At 38.2% G+C, this 23,492-nt stretch overlaps 1 protein-coding gene across 3 annotated transcripts in view; it reads right to left on the bottom strand.

The window, feature by feature from the left end:
- LOC103331566 (UPF0481 protein At3g47200-like) overlaps nucleotides 1–23,492 on the bottom strand; it is a 78,151-nt gene that overhangs the window by 4,088 nt on the left and 50,571 nt on the right. The window contains exons 1-2 of one of the 3 annotated variants that reach the window (XM_008234198.3): nucleotides 6,124–6,432; nucleotides 4,290–4,452 (exon numbers count right to left, since the gene is read on the bottom strand). In XM_008234198.3, the coding sequence (XP_008232420.2) occupies nucleotides 4,290–4,438 (149 nt within the window). In that variant the 5' untranslated portion in view covers nucleotides 4,439–4,452; nucleotides 6,124–6,432. Of the gene's footprint in view, nucleotides 1–4,289; nucleotides 4,453–6,123; nucleotides 6,433–23,492 lie in introns of those variants that run through there. The other 2 variants (XM_089053241.1, XM_089053242.1) reach the window with 2 other exon arrangements.

Raw genomic sequence — 23,492 nt, 5'->3', positions numbered from 1 at the left:
TTCTTAAGCGAAATTTTATTTTGCTATGTCTTTACTTGATTTTATATTCTTGTTTTGTTCTCCTTGTGTTTCTTTTCCAATTTGAAAGTTATTCTCCTCTCATTGTTTTCTTTTATTTTTTCATTTCTTTTCATATTTGATTTTGCAAAACAGGTGGTAAACCTAGAAGTTGATTACATAACTTGTCAATAAAACAAAGACAAAGAACTACGTGTGGCTTGATCCCTTGTTAAGGGTACGTAGGCAACCTAGAGTTACTAGGTGTAGCTGCGAGACTAAGTGATTGAAAAGCTGTTCAGTTAAGTTATTTTGAAATCTGTTAATGTATTGATGTTGTTTTAAAAGTTGGGATCAATTTTAGTTGGCAAAAAGATTTATTTGATTTAAAGAGGCTTGATGCCATATGGATTTGATGTTTGGTTGCATGAATTCTATTTTTGTGCATGCTGAACAGTTGTGGATATTTAAATTGCTTGTTGTACATGTGAAAATATTGGGAAAAGAGCGAATTACAGAGGAGACTCTGCCGAATTTTAAGCAGAAGTCAAACTCAAAAGAAGTTTGAGTCAAAGTTAGAAGGGTAATTTGGTCAAGTGTGCCCAGCACCTACAGTGTGTTGGAACCGCATGTGGTTCAGCTTTCAGATTCCAAAGTGGAATTTGGGTATGATCCTGTCAACTGTAGCTAGAATTGGACCTATTTTTGTGAAGGAAATGGGTCTTACATATATTGTTCTTGAGAGTGATGCTCTCCATATCATGATGGCTCTCAAGAATTATTCTATTGATTGGCCCAATTATGGAAGATAAAAAGAGGCTTTTGTCACATATCATTGGGGAAGGTTTTACCCACATCCATTGCACAACAAATAACGTGGCTCACCGTATGGCTCGTTTCACATTACATATTGGGGCTTCTCTAACTTGGTTTGAAGAACCCCCAGACTTTATTTCTGATGCCTAGTTTGAGGATTGTAACTATTAACTTTTTCGGGTAACTTAATGGGGGGATGTGGGGCTTCTCTATTCTAGTCTTTATGTAGAGAAACTTACCTAACCAAAGCATCGCCCGACCTTTATGTACTTTTGGTTATTTTCCTATCAATAAATTACTATCATTTCTCCTAATTTTTTTTTTAATGTGGGTCCTATATTCAATCCTATAACTCAATACATGAATTAGAATGATTAGGAGCAATAGTTGATGTAACATCATGACCCGATTAAGTAGTTTATTTAATTATTTAATTGCAAAATTACATTTTTTCCCTTGGGGGTAGAGGTTCTTTAGTCACTTCTCGTTCTGGAAGGATTTTGGGGAATTGAGTAGCATCTTTGCTTAGAGCTCGTCAATATGAGTGCATGGATAGGCGGCACGCTCAATTTTGAGTTGTAACAAATGTGTAAAGGTCTGAGAACCGAAAAGACATGTTGGGAATTTATGAAATTGTTCAGAAACCCTAAATACCAGGTCTTCACCTTCTCAGCAACGCCACACCACCGTCTGGCCACCTCCTCTAACGAGACAAGTTCGAAAATGACCGGCTACTTCCAGTGACCATGTTTAGGGTAAGATCCAACCACCCAAGTCCAGCACGATGCCGTTTTGAGCTCCAAAAGGCCACAATTACCATGGTTTCAGTAGCCTTTTTCGTCGACTTCAGACTAATGACGTCGATCCAGGTATGGGTTTCGATCCTCTCCTTGTGCTCTTGCTGAATGTGTACGTGGTTTGGGTTGATTTTGAGATTTGAGAGTTTGATTTAGACATCGTTAGAGGCCGGCGGTTTTGACTGTGTTTCCGGCACCTCCAGCCAATTTTTGGTAGGGGTCCAAGAACCAAAAATGCACCCCTAGTTTTGCTTGAACTATGGGTATAGGTATTGGGTGAGCCACCCACTGCTGCCAGCGACGAGTGGCAGCGCGTGGGCCACCTTGTGGCAGCCAATGTGCTCTAAATTCTTCCCCACATCGTCCCGAGCATGACGGTATACTTGGATTTGAAGTTAGTCACCAGTTGACTATCGAACAGATATTGCACCTATAATGCAATATCCGGCTTCAATAGGTTCAGACCGTTCGATCGGTTCCAATTTTAATTATGTTGTTCCCTGTACCTCTAGGATCTTGTGGAAACTTGCGGATCGAGAATCGGAGTCCTGGATATTTTGAGTCAACAATTATAGGGTTAGGCAAACCGATCACCGTCCGATTGTGCGATTGGCTTAGATCCGACCTTTTGATTGAGACCAAACCTTTGGGACTTATTTAGTAGAATTTTTTGACCTATAGAAACTTTTGGATCGGAAATTGGAGGTCGTGGGCATCGCGGGCCAGGTTGACCAATATGGAAAGTTTGACCGCTCGATTGACCATGAGTTTTTCGAGACCGTCTCAGACTTGGCTCCACATGTAACCCACTATGTGGTGGTCTCACATAAGGGAGCGTGTTGAAAAATATAAATCCCACATAAAAAACTTAACTAAATAAAATATATAATGAATGATTCCACTACTAATATCACCGAGGCTTTTGTAATAAAACTTCACACTTACTGAGCTTTATAGGTGGTTAAGAGCATCCACAATGATGCTCTCTATTTCTTAGCTAAAATTTGGCTAAGAATATAATAAAGCTATTTTAGGAGCTCTCTAAAAAATTTCAACTCCAACCGTACTCCATAATTTGGAGAGTCATAAATGCTATAACTCTTTTTTGATTGGTTCATCTCTATTAAAAAATAAAATAAAAAATAGTTAGCATTAAATAAAGGTTTGAAATATTCATTAAATAAAGCAGCATTAAATTATAGGGAGCTGCTAGGAGTTCTTTCTCTCTCCTCAGATTTAGGAGCTCCTAGAGGACTCCCTATTTTAGGAGGTGGATAGGGAGCATGATTGGAGTTGCATTTTTACAATTTCTCCCTAAAATTTGTCTAAGGAGGTGGTTTAGGGAGCCCATTGTGGATGCTCTAAGTTATAGACAATATCGACGTTACTAGTAGTGAACTGCTAACTCATCTCTTTGAAATTTAACATTCACCACATGAAAGCAAGAAAATATTTATAAGCCAAACTGTTGGCTTGAAATTATAAAAAAAAGGCCCAAATGGTGTTAAGGCACACCGAGTCAAATTAGCAGTAAAGAAGGTGATATAGTCTAAAGACTACATCACAAGTCTGCATACCCAATAGGCAACAAGAGAATCATTGCTGTCAAACAGTCGAAAGAACGAAGCGGAGTATAGCAAGTGCCTGCTTAAGTAGCTCTTATTCTCTGCATGGATCTGGGGTCTTCTTCTCCACCTCCTAATTCCCTCATGGAACTCTGTATGTATGCTCTCTAAACCCATTACCACGTTTTCCTTCAACCCCAACTTTAGTCAAAATATCCTCTTTTAGGAGGGTTTTGTGTGATAGAGTGTATTAGGTTGTACCATGAGTATTTTAGGTAATTAAATATGGTGTGTGGGAGCAAATAATTCAACACCCAATCAGAAGGAGCCGCATGGAAAAGAAGCTAACCCTAGAAATATATTATTTAAACCAAAAAATCAGGTTTAATAATATATTTAATAAGGAAGTTACTTATTTAAGTTGATGGAATAAATTCCATAAATTCCCTCAATCAAATTATTCAAGAAATGAATAATTCTAGAGAATTATTTCCTCCTTAAATGGAAAAGACACACACACACTCTCTCTCTCTCTCTCTCTCTCTCTCTATCGAATTCCCCTCTCCCTCACACGCCTAGGTTGTTGCCACCTCTCTTACCTACTTGGCTCCCATGCACATGCGCACACACACATACACAGGCTGTCGCCACCTCTCTCTCTCTCTCTCTCTCTCTCTCTCTCTATATATATATATATATATATTGTTGAATTCCCCTCTCCCTCTCACACAGGCTGTTGCCACCTCTCTTAATTACCTACTCGGCTCCTATGCTACATTATCTAAATATTCCAAGGCCATTTTATTGACTTAGGCATCAGAAGGCCCTTAGCCACCACCACACCGGTGGTTCTTCGTTGATCGCCATTTGTCTTGCAAGGAATCTAGCAGGGGAACGGTCTAGAGAGAAGATTCATTCGTGAATATTTTTCTGTGAGAAATTTGCACAAATATGGTGTACTTAGTTAATTTTATATTTTAATTGAAATATCTAAGTGTATTTAGATTATAAGGTGTACTAAATTAATTTTAAAGTTCTTTTAGCAGCACTTTAAATTATAAGTCTTGAAAGACTGGTAATATGAAAACCCTATTTGTTTGTGTAAAAAGTATACCTGACGAGGTCAAACATGATCTGAGGCTTGATCTGACCTCTCTTCGGGGGCATAGGGCGTGGGACAAATTTACGGTTAGGCTTTGAACTGCACTCCTCAGTCTTCTCTGTTGTCCCTTTTTCGTTCCTTAGCTCTTTCGTTTCTTCCATTGATTTGTCGTTCCCTGCAAGTGCAACGTAACCACATACAGCTTTGATAGGACAGATTTCAAATGGCCAATATCCCTCTGCCTAGTTTTACAAATTAATAACATTGCTTCGCTAATGTTATTATAATTGCTTAATTCTCTAAATTAATGTTATAATTATTAGTTACGTAGTTCCTTAAGATACATTAATTATACGTTTTTGTCATGTTTCTCTACTTTATCAGTGTACTAGTTCAATTTGCAGTGTATGAAGTGTAAATAGTTGTATACATACAATGAATGCAGTGTTCGTGAATCATTTAATTGAGGTCACACAACCCCACAACGCAATCAAGTTAATTTCATTAGTTTTCTTTCACGTAGATAGTTGAACAAATAATTGTATCTTAAATATTCATTCCTTTAAGGAAGATTAATGGCGGTTGGTTTTCCTTTTACCGACGTTGTTTTAGTTTGTTCAATAAAGTTTAGAAACTCTATGAGTTTTTTGTGTTTTTTTTCCTCATGATTCTAGAAATTAGTTGAGTTTGTTGGATGTTTTCGGTCTCTTTAAGAGAATCATACCGATTAACAGCTAATTTTTGTATTTGAAAGTCATTGAACAAGATTCGGGGAAATTATGGCAGTTGAAAGAGGTTTTAGAAAAATTATTTTCATGAATGCCATGTTGTTATTGGGATGGTTCCCTTTACATCCTTTACCGTTTGTGTCCTTTCTACTGTTTATTTTTATTGATCTAATAAAATTCTATTGCTTTTTTATCAAAAAATATTCATTCAAAGTTTCCATGCTTTTACTAAAAATTTGCATTGTGTATCTTGAACCTTTCCTATAAAAAAATATTCATTCAAAATTTCCATTATTTTACTAAAAATTTGCATTGTGTATCTCGAACCTTTTACAGACATATCAAAATATTTGTGTTTCTGTGCAATCAACATTTCTGTCAGAGCCAATATCTAAGAGCATTTACAATGAATTCCCTAAACCACCTCATTAGAAATTTTTTAGGGAGGAATTGGAAAAATACAACTCCAACTATGCTCCCTATCCACCTCTAGGAGCTCCTAAATTTGAGGAGAGAGAAAAGACTCCTAGTGACTCCCTATAATTTAATGTTGTTTTGTTTTATGTATATTTTAAAATTTTAATTAATGCTAACTATGTTATTATTATTATTATTTTTTTTAAAGATGGACCAATTATATTGAATTAAAAAATAATTATAGTTTTTATGACTCCCTAAACTATACAATATGATTGGAGTTCAAATTTTATAGAAAGCTCCTAAAATAGCTTTGGTTACTTTTTAGCTAAATTTTAACAGAAAAATAGGGAGCATAATTGTAGATGCCCTAATTTTATAAGACCTTGAACTCAGTTTTATCCATGAAGCATCATAATTAATTTCGAAGATTTTGTTTGCATCTGACAGATAGTAATTGTTCACGTTTTTCATGTTTTTTTGTTGATCTTCTCTCATTCCCTAAGTTTAGGCCAAAGAAACTGGCAAGCTCTTTTGTTTTCAAACATGAAGCAGAAAAGAAAAGCAGCAAATTAAATAAATAGTTTCGGCCGGACCGACTTCATAACCAAAATTGAAATAGTTTTGATCTAAGTAAATGTGAGCAGTACTCTTCTGATCAAAGCTGAAAGAGAAAGAGAGTTTAGCAAAATGAATGGAACCTGCAAGTTCCTCTACTGTGAGTTTGGTTTGAGTGTCGACTAGAATTTCGAAGCCTTGAGGTAAGAGACTTTGTTCCGCTAAATAAACACTTAGTTGTTCTGCTGGAGATCCAGAAAAGTTGTCACCTCCGTGAGAGCTTCTGTCTATCTACTTGTGGGAGCTTCCCTTGCAATGTGCAGCCCGTCTTCACTGGTGATCAATTCATCTGCCAATCCCTCCACCAAACCCCCTGTTTGGTGCTCCCAACAACCAGCAGACAACCCTTTAAATTTGATTGTACCCGTTGCAAATATCTACCAATTCCTCCACCGAACCCACCTACCTCATTAGTCTCTCATTTAGTACAATCGGACAGAAATTTAAGATAAAGCACACCTTGAATGAGCAAAACAGATTAATGGCGACAACAACATATTAACAAACTATTGACATTCGGTCCCTTATTTAATTATTTAGATGAAATAATTAAATACTGCGAGCTGAAATTAGAGGTGGGCATTGGAACCGCAAATTCAACGAACCGAGTCGAAAAAACCCATTTTGACAAAATCGGTCCAAAAACCGAACTAGACCAATTTGTAACTTGAAATCCACCAACACATTCTATTTTTATCATAAATAATACGAAAAAGTCACTTTTGGTTCTTGTGGTTGATCACTATTATTCTCAAGCTTGTAGAATGTGCAATTCAAAGTAACTAAGAGCATCACCAGTTGTGGGTGGTATTTTCGGGGGTGAAAAGCCAGTCCACTTTTACATCCCCTTCACACATCTGGGGAGTATAAATGCGCTTTTTACTCCAATGAGTTCGATTTGTTTTTGTTAATTTGTTTGTGTTTTTTTTTTCTATTTTAATTTTATAAAATTAATTTTGCGTGTCTGTAAGTTTATTTTATTTTTTCAAACAAATGGATCTAAAAAAATTTAAATTTGTGGAAGATATGATTTATGTGAACAAAGGTTGTGGTTATATATAGAAAATCAGATTTTTGTTGTTGAAGGTTTGGGTGTTTTTTGCTAATATTTATGACCATTAGATCATTTTGGGTTGGCTTGGACCATTTTTGGGCCTTCGGATCAAGCTATCAATTAGGTTTGTAAAGAATGAATCCTGGTCGTCCACTTTGAAAAGAGAAATCACAGCCATTAGATTTTGTAGCTATTGGAATTTGTTTCCAAATTGAATCAAAACCCATCTCTAGTCATGGGCTAGAAAAAATTTTGGCCAAATTTGGAGGGCCAATTTGGCTATTTAGCCTCCAACTAGGCCAAATGAAGTCCAACTTTGGCCTATGCCAAATTTTTTTGTGGGCTCAACATATGTGCTTTTCAAGAGGAAAAAGTATCACGCGTGGGCAAGAGCATGAAACATTTTGTGGAACTACAGATCCAACAACCAATATATATTAAAGGCCCGTTGACATCATTAATGACATCAACTAGCCGTTTGGTTTTTATTTTTATCTTAAATAACCTTTTTAAATGTTTTTAAATTCGTTTTGTTTAAATATATATATATATAATTGGTTTCTGATCATTGGAGGTCAGAACCATTCATTGAAAAGTTATTAATTAATTATTTATTTAAAAAAATTTAAATGTTTTAAATTCATTTTGTTTTAAAAAATATAAATTAAAAAATATTGCCTCTAAATTGTAGTTTAATTAAATTAAACAATACATAGTTGTGAAATATATGAGTGTTGTACCATAGTTTTCCTCAAAATAATAAAATATAAATGACCCTAAAATATAGCCATGCATAGCTGGAGATGGCAAAATTTAACTCTACACTATTCTTTAAAAAATTAATATTTTAAAGGGCTCCTTAGAACTTGCTAGGCCACACTATATAATATATATAACAATAATATTATTATAATAACATATATCCATATGGCTTTTAGTTAGCATGCAATATTCAATACAATGCCAAATAGGCCATCTTGGCCTTTTCCTTTTCTTCATGGCTTTTTTGAAGGACTATGTCCAATGATCTTCAGTTAAGTCACCAATAACCCAACTAGCCTCGTGTTTTTCTACTTCCACAACAGAAACCTGAAATTGGTACTTAGGTGACGAGGGGTAAATTTAAATGCTATTCAAACATACATAGCAATATTTACACACTTTAAAAACTTGACCAAAGAACACACACACAGAGCATACCAATCTGTACCTGCAGGCCTAGAAGATTACTAGTGACAACCTAGGCACTCAGAAGGACCCGTCAATCTAGGCATCCCCTGTGCTAGCAACAACTGTGGTAAAAACATCATAATCAAGTAAACAACAAACAGCAGATAATGATGACTAGTCAACCGCCAGAACAGAAACCCAGAAATACATGAACATCATGCGATGACTAGTCAACTATCAAGAATACAAACTCAGAAAATTGTGAACAACAAAAACCAGAAAATTGTTCACCCAGAAACCCACCACTGGGAAAAACTAGGGGTCATCATCCGACCAGGCAATCCACTAAGCAAAGAAGATTCTTACAGAGAATACACAAGCAAGCTAAAGAAATCCTAGATCTATTTAGGAAACAAGCTATACCTTCTCTGTGCAATCTTCTTCTCCAACTTAGTTAAGCTAGTAGCTAGTCCGTCATGTAAGTGGCAGCTAGTCCATCAGTTCCTTCACTCCATGGCACCGGCCACTCAGCTCTAGATCGAACAAACATAATGAAATATAGATTCTGACATGAAAATGTCAATTCCTTCAAGAAACCGTACTCTTGAAGAAATCAACCAAGAATCTGCTCTGGACTAGGAACGATGACTAGTCATAATGAACCCAGATGTAGACAAAGAAGATGACTAGTCATAACTGAACCTGATGCAGTTCTTCTCTTCTATTTCTGCCTAGTTTTGACTTATGCTTCCTTCTACAGATGCCTATTCATTCCCTTGCAAGTTCATCTGCCACGGCCTCTTTTGCTTACCGAGCGATGAAGGTTATGGACCTAGATGCCCACCGACAAGTTGGAAAAGCTCACCCTCAGAGGCAAGATGAAGTCCAAGGCAAGTGGAAGAGACAATGGAGAGATTGAAGATCCGCCGGCCATCAATCGAGCTGATGAGGGCAGGAGGCCTTTGACCACCGATGAAGGATCTGACTCGCTGCACAGACAAAACATGGCCCCAAAACCTATACTTGAGATGAGCCTTGGCTTGGCAAGGGATATGCTCAACCTTCACGAGCTTATGAGGATCCAAGCCCACCTTCAAAACCTCCGAGTTCAGTAAGGCTACTCATGAAGCCAACTTGGCTGATTTTGCAAAGGTATGCGAATCGACTGATGGTGGTGGGGTATAAAGAAGCCAAAGCCACATGACAAACCGAGAAACAGACAGAGCTTCAAAAGCGGTGGCAGAGTGCCGGAAGTGCAAGACAAAGCTTGGGGCTGGATTGAGCTCCAAGACTAAGGCCACTTTCCTTGTGCGTAACATGGTTGCAGCTTCTAGGCCAGCCCTGGAGATTGCAGAGGCTTCAATTCATCAGGGGGTGCTGCTCCAAAAAGAACATTCTATCAAGAAGACCAATCTGCAAGAGACTCTCAGAAAATTAGGATTTTGAATTTTTTTTTTTTTTTTTATGAACAGCTTGCCATGGGGAAGGCCCTATGGCTTATTTATTTTAAATAAAGTTTATTTTTGTTGCAATTCTAGTTTTTGATTTCTATTGATGAAATAAACAGAATCAGAAGTAGAAGTACAAAAGGAACAAACTTAAAGAATCTCTAGAAAAAAGGTAACTTCAAAAGGAATCAAAAGTCTTTAGTAGTCTCGTCTCTATCCCAGGATCTGTTTGTATAGCCTGTTAATCCCACATGGTTGGATAAAACTTTTTTAACCATTTGCCATTGATTGGGGCAGTATGAATTTCTCCATCCCTATCCTGCAACCTGTATGCCCCCATTCTAAGGATCTAATTAATTATGAAAGAGCCTTCCCATGTAGGTGACCACTGTCCATAACTAGCCACACGTGTTCCAAGGGGCAGAACTGCTTTCCAGACTATCTCTCCTTCTTCAAAACTCTTGTTCTTGACTCTTTTGTTGTAAGCCCTTGATACAGCTTGCTTTCCTGCCAGGAGTTTGTTGAGAGTGTCAATTCTGCTTGCATCCAATCCTTCTAGTTCCAACAGCATGGCTTGGGAGTAGTTTTCTCCTACTAAGTTATGTTGGTGAGCAATTCTGAGGGACTGAACAGCTATCTCCATAGGCAGAATTGCATCATGACCGTAGGTTAACGCATAGGGAGTCATGCCAATTGCTTCTCTTTTTGAAGTTCTACATGCCCACAGAGTTTCTGACAACTTCTCATGCCATTGTTTTGGATTCTTGTCAAGCATTTTTCTGATAATGTTGATGATCACTTTGTTGCTTGATTCCGCCTGTCCATTGGCTTGGGCATAATAAGGAGTGGACTGGAGCAGTCTGAATTTGAATGCCTCTGCCATGTCCAAGATTTCTCCGATATGAAGGAAGATCCTCTATCAGTTGTGATTGATTCTGAGATGCCAAATCTTTGTATAATCTGTTCTTCTATGAAAATGATGATCTCTTGAGATGTAATTGATTTAACAGCCTTGGCTTCTACCCACTTAGTGAAATAGTCTGTGGCAACAATGATAAAGCAGTGATGCTGGCTGCTGGCTGGATAGATCTTGCCAATGAGGTCCATTGCCCATCCTCTAAAGGGCCATGGCTTTACCACTGGATTCATGGGAACTGAGGGAGCCTGCTGGATTGGGCCATGTCTTTGACAAGATTCATATCCCTTGGAATAGTTAATGCAATCTTTCATCATGGTTGGCCAGAAGTAGCCATATCTTCTAATTAACCAGCACATTTTTCTCCCACCTTAATGTGCTCCACAGATTCCTTCATGGGTTTCCCCCATGACTATACGATGGAGAATAGATGGATTATGACGGAGAGTTGAATGCAGAAACCGAGGTCATGCAGAATTGAGGACTTGTTACGTCGACCTAGGCATCAATATGGTGTTCATTCCGCCAGAAAAGTTCTGGGTCAGAGAGACGTAAAAGCACTGGACGGAGATGTATTTTCCCAAGAGAGTTTTGAATGCAGTTGGCGTATGTAAGAGATGCCAGAGCAAAGCAAGGTGAAATCCCAGATGTATGAACTACTAACAAACTGGCAGAGCAGCTTTGCTTCTCCAAACCAACCAAAGAAATGGCAAACCACCTCAGACCCTTTGTTTATAACAGCAAACTTTGGGGGTGTTCCTATCCCCAAAATTATGGTAGATGGAGGTGCAGCCATCAACCTTCTGCCTCACAGAATCTGAGCAAAATGGGCGTAATGTAAAGGGATTTAATTCCAACCCACTTGACCGTCACTAATTTCGCAGGGGGCATCACCAAAACCCTTGGGATCCTGGATGTGGATGTTTTAGTAGGAAGCAAGAAGTTGAAGGTTGCATTCTTTGTGGTAGATACTACTTCTACCACTTACAATGCACTGCTTGGCAGAGACTGGATTCATCAGAGTCTATGTGTTCCTTCCACTCTTCATCAACAGTTAGCTTTATGGAATGAAGAAGGCTACATGGAGATAGTAGAGGCCAATCCACGACCATTTCTACCTTCTGCCATGTGTTGTGAGGCAAGGTACTATCATGATGACCTTGGTCCTTTCACCTTCTTTGGAGTCAACCAGAACGGCCGCCCCCATGGTGTCACGGCCCAGAGGCTCATTGAAGAAGGTCTAACCAACTCTTTGGAGGACTGGAATAAACCTTTTGTTCTAAACTTCCGAAACTCTGATGTTTAGTCCCAATCAACGAGAAAAGGATCGAGCTGCAACAATCCGATCCATTACAAAAAGATTGTTGATATACTGGGAGGAAAGAAAGCTTTTTGCGCAGAATCCAGCCATCAATATGGCAGAATTCACTCATAAAAGCACGGAAGACTAGGAGGAAGAGGAACTATAGGAGGAAGTGTTAGATTTTGCACCAGCTGCACTGGATGACTCTCTGCCAGAGGTGGAAGATCCTTTGCAGGAAATAAACTTAGGAACAGGGGAGGATCCAAGGCCTACCTTTATCAGCGCACTATTGAAAGAACCACTTAAGAATGAACTCATTGCACTTCTACAAGAGTTCAGAGATTGTTTTGCTTGGCATTATCATGAGATGCCAGGATTAGATAGGGAATTGGTAGAACACAGGCTGCCAATCAAAGAGGGATACCTTCCGGTCAAACAGGCCAGAAGAATGATGTCCATGGACACAGAACTGAAAGTCAAGGAAGAAATAGAAAGGCTGCTCAAGGCAGGATTCATCAGGCCAGCCATCTATGCTGATTGGCTAGCTAATATTGTACCAGTTCTAAAAAGAAAACCGGGCAATGTAATCTATGTGGATTACAGAAATCTGAATGAGGCCTCTCCCAAGGATGAGTACCCTATGCCAATGGCAGACATGCTAGTAGATAGAGTTGCCCACAACCAGATGCTATCTTTTATGGATGGCAACGCAGGTTACAATCAGATCATGATGGCAGAAGAAGACATCCACAAGACAGCCTTCATGTGTCCAAGACATATAGGTGCTTTTGAATACACTGTAATGCCTTGTGGCTTGAGAAATGCAGGGGCTACCTATCAAAGAGCAATGAATTCTGTTTTCCATGATATGATAGGGCATTCCTTGGGAGTTTATATTGATGATGTGGTGATTAAATCACCAGAGGAGGGAAACCACATGACAAATCTAAGAAGAGCATTCCTAAGAATGAAGGAACATAAACTGAAAATGAACCCAAAGAAGTGCGTTTTTGGAGTTCAAGCGGGAAATTTCCTAGGATTCTTGGTCCACCAAAGAGGCATAGAGATCGACAAAAACAAAGAAAAATCCATCATAGAAGCTTTGCCGCCTAGGAACAAGAAAGAATTGCAAAGTCTCTTAGGAAAAGTTAATTTTTTAAGGAGATTTATATCCAATTCTGCAAGAAAGATCCAACCTTTATCTTCTTTGTTAAGATTGAAACAGGAACAAACCTTTAAGTGGGAAGAACAGCACCAACAAGCTTTTGAGAAAATCAAGCATTACCTCTCAAATCCACCAGTTCTGTCCCCACCAAAGAGGGGCAGACCACTCAAGCTCTATGTATCTGCATCAGAAATATCCATTGGAAGTTTATTGGTTCAAGATAACAAGGAAGGGAAGGAACAGGCAGTCTACTACCTAAGCAGAACTCTGACAGAGGTGGAAAGAAAATATTCTGCAAATGAAAGACTTTGCCTAGCCTTGTACTTCATTGCTGTGAAGCTCAGACATTACATGCTGCCATACACCATCTACATCATTGCCAAAACAGATCTGATCGAATACATGCTAACAAGACCAATGCTGAGAGGCAGAATTGGAAAATGGACCTTGGCCTTGACATAATTTGCCTTTAGATATGTTCCTCAAAAAGCCGTCAAAGGACAAGCTGTGGCAGACTTCCTAGCAGATCATCCCGGGGAGGAGATTGAAAACATGGACTCTTTAGACATAGCAAATGCAGATCTATTAACCATAGCTCACACCTGCCTCAACAATCCTATCTATTCAGTTCATCTTGCACCTTGGAAGTTATACTTTGATGGATCAAAAACTGATATAGCTTCCGGGGCAGAAATTGTTTTGGAAGAACCACTTGGAATCAAACACTGCTACTCTTTCCAATTGGATTTCCAGTGCACCAACAACAGGGTAGAATATGAGGCTTTAATCATTGGCTTGGAAATGCTGGTAGAACTAGGAATCCAATATGTGGAAATTCTGGGAGATTCCATGCTGGTTTTAAAACAAATTGTCTGGGGAATACAAGTGCCTAAGTCCTTCTCTAGCCGTCTACTTGGTGGCAGCTAGGAATCTTCTGACAGATTCAGAGAAGCCACTTATGTACCTCAAGCTTTGTGAAGCTTTTGAGTGGCAGAATGCGGTTTCCTCACCGCTTGCTGCTTTTGAGGACTTCAGTGGGCTAGAGACTACACTGTGAATTTTGTTGAGGTTTTCCATATTTGGAGAAAGCTCAAGCTCTACCTGTCTTGGTTTTTTTGCTGAACCAAATTTGTAACGAGAGAAATCTCGTTTTGAATGACTTACTTCTTAAGTCCGAGCCTTGGGAATTCTGATCTGAAGCTGGTTTCACTTGATATTCAAGTGGGCTTGTTGGTTGATTTTGAGTTGTCTATTTGACTGATGGTTTCCTTGTGTAAGATTTTTGTTTGATTGGATGTTGAATTTTTTTGTGTGTGTCCTTTGCCCTGTTCACTCCTTCTTGTATTTATAGTAAAATATTTTTCTGGAGTAGGGTGATTTTGTTTAATATTGGGCGGCAAATCTTTTCAACAGATATCTCCCTTTTTTTTTTTTAATGGAAAGAAAGAAAATAGGATTTCATCAGTTTGGCAGATAGGCTCTCAAAATAGGCATCACTTCCCTGTTTTTCTTGAAAAATAACCTAATCTCTTTTCCCAATTTCAACTGCCCCTTGTGAGATTTCAACCGTGATGGTTAGTTTGATTTCTTTTCTGGACAGCTCCCTGCTTTCCTCGCTTATCCTTCTCTGAGATTGTAGCTTGCTTATCTCTTTGGGATAATTACCTTCTCTGTAGAATAGAAGAAAATCTCTGAATATTTATATGTAAGAGGGATTTTAATCTTCAGATTTTTCAGGGTTTTCGAACAGCTTGATGACATAAATTTTTCAATCACTTCTTCTATGACAGTTGCCATTGTTGACTTTCCTTTATCCCACAGATGTCACGTGGGATTGTTTCTGCTTCGGGCCCCCCTCTCTTTTTATCACAACGGGCCTGTGAGGCCCAGTTGGTTTTGTTTTGCTTTGATAAGCTTTAGGCCGGGCTCTTCTGGATTTTGGGCTTCTTTCACTGGGTGTGTCAATTTTTAGGCCCAAACAGTAGCAAGGTGCAAAGAATTAGAACCAAAGCAATGAGAATCATGTGATTGAAATTGAATTCATTGTGTGGACATTACAGAAAAAGAAACTCCCCCTAAATGACATAGTTCAAGCAACACAATTATGAAGTTCTCTTTACACACCGTGGTGCAAAAGCAAAGCAACAAGATTGAAAGATTTGAGGCAACACTCATAAGCAAATTTTGAGAAGGCACCAAGCAAGATAAACCTTGAATTTGTGCTTCAAATTGAGGACATGCGAGAAAGAACTCAAGAAATAAGTCTCTAGGTTGTCCAAAAAACACAACATAGCTTTCCAAAAAGCCCAAGAAGAAGAGAGTGGACTAGTGAAACAGACTAGTCACGCATGTCTAAATTTAAGGTGGCATCAAAAGACCAACAACCTCATAGACACAACCAAGAACAAAAGAGAACAAATCAATCGAGATAAGGCTTAGGAAGTCAACATTGATGTATGAAAATGATAAAAACAACCAGCAAGAATGTTGCCAAAATACATGCATCTCGAAGAAACTCCCTCAACAAAATAAATTAGCCAATAATCCAAAACTCATATAGCATAGTAGACTCGTAAGGATTTACAAGGATCATGTTAGGCTAAGTCTGAAATGTGAGAACATCTATGTGTTGTGTGACTGGAGTATATATTTTCATGTCGTTATCAGCACAAGGATCAAGCTGGAGAAGGCCACTAACGACAACAAGAAGAAAATCCAAAAAGATAAGACAACTTATCAAGATGACTCATTATGAAGCAGACCAGAATGACACTAATTTGGTCAAGCAATGCACATAATAAAGAAGACATTCCAATATGAAAATAAGGTACAAAACCTTTGACACAAAGAAAGGTGTGAAAATAACCGAGATTAATCCTAACAATATGTAAGCAATTCACAACATAACAAAGTGTTCCAAGGACAAGCAAATGACAAGCTCCCTTTAATGGAAAAATCACAAAGTGCAATAGACCTATAAATTCAAAACATGAGATTGCAGCCAAGACAATCATCATTCGAGTTGCATAAAGCAACATCATCAATAGAAGTCTACTCAAAAGTGACTTAAGGAAACCAAAAGAGACCCACAGACAACAAGGTCACATATGGTAACATAGGTCAAATCCAAGAATGACTAAATACCTTAAGACCAAACCAATACCAGTGACCAATGACTAGTATATATGACTAGTCATATGACCTCAGAAAACAAACTCCAACAATACTTAAACAAGCAAAAACACAGATTTCTCAATTGTGTGACCAAACCCATGACATGTCAATGAAGAAGCTTCACTAAAGCAAAGTATGGACTATCACAGCCAAATAGATACAAGAGAGACTACCAAGTAGTCAATGACTCCAAAGTATGCTCACAAATGCATACAATAAGACTCAACACAGTCCAAACCACATCAAAAGAAAAGAGCTTGAATGACATAAAGTGTAGAGCCCCTTTAAGCACAACAAATAACACAACAAAAATGCAACCAATAATGAATCAGTGAGACACAAAGAATGCTAGATTGGATGACTAGTCATGCGAGGCAGAAATGATTTCCAGAAAGCTAGCATGAAACACATTGACCCAAGACATAGCATACAAAGAGATATCCAAGCATAATAAGCCATATTGAGATGGAAGCAACTAGAATTTGAATTAGAAAAACGTCATGCAATAGAATAACATGCATCTCCATAACATGTGCTTGGGTTATTTGGAAAAACACAAATGGGAAATAGTTGAACTACAAAGATTAACATGCCAAAGCAATATATGCACTCAATTCCCAAAATCAATGAGACACATAAGTTAGAACTTCTCATGAAGCTTAGAGTAAGGAGTTTGGGAAAAGGAGGTCTAATTCAATATGAGCTTCAATAATGATTTCCAAGAGTTGCATGAGACTTTCCAAGCATCAAATCTAATATAAGTTCTAGAAATCAAGGCATAAACCCTGCCAAGAAATGTGATCCAAAAGTTGACATTTATCAATATTTTAGAAAGGCATAGCACACTTGCTTGTACAATTTTGCTTTTCTATTTGATGATGTACAATGCTCTTCCAAGCGCTTTTACCTTTTTATAAAAAATGAAGTATAGCACACTTGCTTGTCCGAAAATGCTTTTTCTATATTTGTGGACAATGCTTTTCCAAGGCTTTTACTCCAACAATTTATTTGCATTTTGATTTCCAAATGGATCAAAAGATCAAGGTAGAGAGACAACTACAAGTGATCTTAGACACTTTATAGATAGCTCAAAGCATATCATGCAACCCAAGTATATTCAACAAAAAATGCTCCAAATTGTAGACAAGAATGGGGATAACTCTTTCACACCTACAACATCATGAAAAGACTTCCACTCATAAGAATCATGCATCTTGAGAGAAGAGAGCTTACATGCAATTTATTAACACAAACAAAATGAAAATTCAGATGATAAGCACATGAAATTGAAAATACAAGTTAATCCATTTTACACAACCCAATAGATCTTTGAAGGAAATCAATACCTTCAAGTATCTAGCGGTTGAAGAAGAAGAAAAAAAAAAACAGCTAGTTGCTTCTCAATAGACACAAATTGCAAGGCAAGGCAATTACTAAGATCTCTTGTGCAAGAAAATGTCTTAAGTCAATTAGTTAAACGTCACCAAGTTCTTACATAAGGTATGGAATTTGGTTGGACTCAAGATTCAAATGATTGTGAGGGAGATGACTAAAAGACATGCATGCAATGACCACATCTTGCTAAAACAAAAAATGAAAAAATAAATAAATAAAAAATAAAAAAGAAGAAGTAAGATGCATATGCAGGACAAGGTATCTAGACTCCATGAAGCACCCACAAACAAAAGAGAAGTCTAGATACACAAGAGAAGCAAACTAGTCACCAACATGAGAAAGAACATAGTCTTCCTTCTTGACCCAAACTTGTTTCACATTTGAAACTTTATGAGACATAGAGATCAACTTAGGAATTTTAACAAGTTTATAAAGAAGATCATTCACTTGAGTTTGAAGTGAATTTCCATTTACTTTCTTGAGATGAACAAAAGACTTTTCCTCAAAATTCCTAAACTCAAAACACTTTGGTCTTATGTGTCCTAATGTGCCACAATGATGGCAAGTAGGAATGAACCTTTTTGGTTTTGGGAAACCAAATTTTGCAAGTGAAAAATGTTTATCTCTTGAGCCAACCACAAACTTTACAGCAGCATACCCCTTAAAAGATGACACATGAGTCTTAAACTCACTTTCTTTGGAAACTTGAGACTCAATCCTAAAGATATGACACCTAGGTCGAATGTGTCCTTTCACACCACAATGGTGGCAGGTAGGCACAAAGTTAGATTGTGGAAGAGACAACTTTCCCTTAGAGACAATATTCATGTAATTGAAACCCAAGTTGAGACCATGAACAAATTTTGGAGCTTCTTGAGTTGACACATCCTTGACAAAGATTGTCTCAAATGATGAAGGTGAAGAAGACTCATCTATATATCCTAAATCTCTTTTATCACCAAACAATTTTCCAAAATTGAGCATTTTATCAATCTTTCCAGCACCAATGGTTAAACCTTCAATCTTTTCTTTTTCCAACTCAAGTTCATGTTCCAATCTTATATTTTCAAATTGTAAAGCATCAAAAGAATCAGATTGTTTAACCATGTTGTTTTCAAGTGATTTTACCATCTCAAACAAGTTTTGAACCTCAATGTCTTTCTCAAATAACATGCATTGCAAAACAGAATTTTCAACCACAAACTTATCATGCACAACAACCTTTTCATGCTCAACTAATGACTTTTCAAACTCAAATAAAATCAATCTATGAAGAAGCAAGGATTTGTTATTTTCAAGTACATTCAATTTCTCAATCAAACTAGAATTTTCTTTTTCAAGAGTTCTAACTTTATGATACAATTCATACATGTCAACTTCATTCTCATACAAGCTATCACTCAACTTCCTTTTGGCCATTTTGAGAGTTTCATTTAGTTCATCAATTTCCTTGACCTTTTCTTCCATCATGTGATTCTATTCTTTGAAATTACAGGTTTCTTTGAAAAGCATATCATACTTTTCACATCGTTCCCTGTATGACTGGTCATCCTGTTCCTTGTATGACTGGCCATCTTGTTCCCTATATGACTGGTCATCCTGGTTGTCATCTCCAAACACACATTCTTCCTTAACTACATGAACTCTAGCAAGGCTAGAATATGAACAGATCCAACAAGGGCAAAATTATTTGCCTCTTCAAAAGATGAAGTGATATAGTTAATGGAATCATCACTATCATTATCACTCCATTGTGCACTAATTGACTCTTCTCTCCCATTAGACTCTATCATGTGGTTATTTGCACATTCCACATCAGTGTGACCAGCACCACCACATAGATAGCACTTTACAAGACCCTTCAAACTTTTGTCCTCTCTAAAGCCATAAGAGCCCAAAAAATTCATCTCCTTAAAAACTTTGTCTTGAGACACACATGTAGACGAACTAGGAAGATTTTGACAATTCCTAGTGACTTTGGTTTTATCTTTGACAACCCTTCTATATTTATGAACAAACAAGGCAAGCTCATCATGAATGTAAGGAGCACTTTGATCCATTTTTATGTTTACACACCTAATACCAATTAGCACCCAAAGGATCTCTCTATTTATGTTAAGAGCTGGTGCTCTAATACCAATTGAAATTGGTACTTAGGTGACGATGGGTAAATTTAAATGCTACTCAAACAGACATAGCAATATTCACACACTTTAAAAACTTGACCAAAGAACACACACACAGAGCATACCAATCTGTACCTGCAAGCCTAGAAGATTACTAGTGACAACCTAGGCACTCAGAAGGACCCGTCAATCTAGGCATCCCCTGTGCTAGCAACAACTATGGTGAAAGTGTGTGAAAGCATCATAATCAAGTAAACAACAAACAGCAAATAATGATGACTAGTCAACTGCCAGAACAGAAACCCAGAAATACATGAACATCATGCGATGACTAGTCAACTATCAAGAACACAAACTCAAAAAATTGTGAACAACAAAAACCAGAAAATTGTTCACCCAGAAACCCACCACTGGGAAAAACTGGGGGTCATCATCTGACCAGGCAATCCACTAAGCAAAGAAGATTCTTACAGAGAATACACAAGCAAGCTAAAGAAATCCTAGATCTATTTAGGAAACAAGCTATACCTCCTATGTGCAATCTTCTTCTCCAACTTAGTTAAGCTAGTAGCTAGTCCGTCATGTAAGTGATAGCTTGTCCATCGGCTCCTTCACTCCATGGCACCGGCGACTCAGCTCTAGATCGAACAAACATAATGAAATATAGATTTTGACATGAAAATGTCAATTCCTTCAAGAAACCATACTCTTGAAGAAATCAACCAAGAATCTGCTTTGGACTAGGAACGATGACTAGTCATAATGAACCCAGATGACTAATCATAATGAACCCAGATGTAGACAAAGAAGATGACTAGTCATAACTGAACCCAGATGCAGATTTTAAAAATCATTTTCAAAATCTCACAATGAAAAACCTTAGAGAATGCAGAGTATAAGTTTTACTCTCAAAATTTCTCAATGGGTGAAGTAGAGTTCGAAAGTAAAAGCATATTTCAAAAGCTATTTGAAAACCTTATTTGAAAACTCAAACCATACCCAGCTGCAAATACAAAGAAGAAGAAGAAGACCACTCTCTCTCTCTCTCAAAGATGCAGACCTCATTCTCAGAGAGAAGATGCAGAGCAAAATCAAAACTCTCAAAACCTTTCTCTCTGAAAATGACAAAGACAAAAAAAAATGCCTCTCAAAAATCAAAACCCATACCTAGTTCTCTCATTGGAGCTCCCTCTCTCTCTCTCTCTCTAGAAATTATATTAGAAATTGTAAATGAGAGAGATCGTGAGTCCAGACCAGCCCCAACCTTTTTGGTAGGTCAGAAGTACACTTGGTAGCCAATGATTGGACTTACAATAAGCAAAATCATGTGTCTTAGTTAAAAATCCCGTGCTGGAAATATTGGCCCATATGACTAGTCATCTCGACAAACCTATATGACTAGTCATCTTGACAAGGTAGCAAATGCTGATTTGGCCTATATGACTAGTCATCTCGACAAAGTATATGGATGCAAATGCTGATTTTCCTATTGATGCTCATTATAAATGAATGCACAAATTACCTTGGTTTTGTAGCCTCATAAGCTCTTCAATGTACTTCAACTTTGTAGCAAATACCCAATGCCTAATTTCTAAAGATGAGCTAAGAGGAATTACATGAAAGAGTACATTTGACAAGGAAAGCCAATTCTAGCAATCTTAAAACCAACAAAACCCACCATGAGTACTCACTATGTTTGATGGAATATATTTAGGCTCAAACATTGCCCCCTCGAATCTATTAGCTTGACGTCAGTGAAAGAGTAAATGAATTGAAATTCTTTATGCTTTTAGTTCAAAACTTGATAGATCACTTACTCACCAAGCCGTTAAATAATATCTTTTCAGATATCGGCTATAAATGAGTGAATCATAGATCTGACCACCAACTCGAAGAGGCTTGTCAGCACTAAAGAGTGCTTTGTCTTCTTCAGAGACTGCAAGCAAAGGGAGGTGGAAATCTGGCTGTGCTCACTGGCTTGTGATCAACCTTGGTTCACGGTTAGAGGAATCCACTAGGCTTCTGCTCATTGGAAGGACCTGACCACCATAAGAGCCGTCCTCCATGCTAACAATGTAACACCCCGACTCCAAGTTTAATTCCTATTGTAATTGATTTAAGTGAAATTACGGAATTACCCTTGGGGTAAGGGTATTTTGGTCATTTTCTCTTTCGGAAAGAGTTTGGGGCAGTGACTGCTATTTTTGGGTAGGTTGTGCTGAGACGAATCCGTAGACATGCGGTAGGCTTGAATCGGAGTTGTAACGAAGAAATGGCGATCAAAATACCTCCGTGCGTCTTCTTCTCTCTCTCTCTCACTCGACTCACTACTCTCTCTTCAATCTCACCGCACCGACCATGGCAGGACGTGAGACCGTCCCAATCAACTTCACAAAGCCCCAAACTGAACCACCCAGCTTCGCCGAAAACTCGAGAATCGCCGGCAGATCAACCGTTCAAATCAAACTTTTCAAATCGCGCCGCTTTCCACCGCCCAATTCCCTAGTGAAACAGGGGGGTTTCTTCCTCTTTTTACATGCTCTAGCTGTCTGTTGCATAGGTGTGGATCAATTTGTTGTCTAGAATCCCGATTTTGAAACCTAGGTTTTGGCCGGATTTCAAAGTGAAATTCCGGCCAGTTGCCGTCCGAATTGGGCCTCCCCGTAGTTGAATGAAGTGATCTTTGCCTCAAGAAGTATCTAGGGTAGGAAGGGTGAGCCGTGGTGTGGAGTTTTTCCGTCGCCGGAATTTACTATACACACCCACGTGCTGTTGGCGTGTGTGGCGGCGTGTGGGCAAGGGTGGTGAAGCTGCATTTTAACCTGATGAGATCATTAGGTTGTCACGAGTGCTTAGGATTTCGCGGATGTCAATTCGGACGTTGTTTGACTATCGAACGGATTTCGCATATTGTGCGTTATCCGGGTTCGATAGATTCTGACCGTTGGATCGTTTTCAAATTAAAATATGTTGATCTAGGCACTCTTAGAATCGTATAGGAATTCTCGGATCGTGAATCGGAGCCCCGGATGTTCCAATTGAATAATTCAAAGTTTGTGGGTTAGCGATAACTATGCAATTGTGAGCGATTCCTAAACCTGTAACTAGACCTTAGGATATCTCATTCTACGTACACACACTGGGAACTTGGAGATTTAAGTATTTAATTTGTGATTTCCGTTTCGAAGTGATCTTCTATTAATTAAGGGTTTGTATCTCGAAATAGGTGTCCGATTGATCGTACAAGAGAGGTGACCCTCTCGGGGTCGGGCAGCTTGGGACTATTTGTGAGTAGACTTTGTTTTCAATCATACGCATGATTTTATTAATGAAAGATTTATGCATAATTTTTTAAATGGTATATTGGATATATTGATATTCAAATGTGGAATTTGATGTTCGTATAGCGCTTTGGCAATATATTGTGGGTTTGACATATTTGAGTATCGAGAGTATGTTTGTATGGATTTTGGGGAAATTCTATATATATTGTCTATATGTGGGTTACTTGGGTTGTTGAGGTGAGATTGTGGAAGGACTTGAGTATGAGGGGTTGTTGAGAGAAGTTGTATGATTACACTATGTAAGTACCTTCCCCAGTTACTAGGCTTCCCACACGTGGCGTTGGAATTTCTAGCGTGTGGGAAGAACATGTTGTTATTAGTCTCACACGTGGCGTTGGAATTTCTAGCGTGTGGGAA

The sequence above is a fragment of the Prunus mume genome, linkage group LG5 (genome assembly GCF_029339155.1).
Source record: "Prunus mume cultivar Tortuosa linkage group LG5, ASM2933915v1, whole genome shotgun sequence".
NCBI classification, from domain to species: domain Eukaryota; kingdom Viridiplantae; phylum Streptophyta; class Magnoliopsida; order Rosales; family Rosaceae; genus Prunus; species Prunus mume.
Note: the sequence above shows the minus strand (reverse complement) of the source record. Positions and strands in the feature narration are given on the sequence as shown.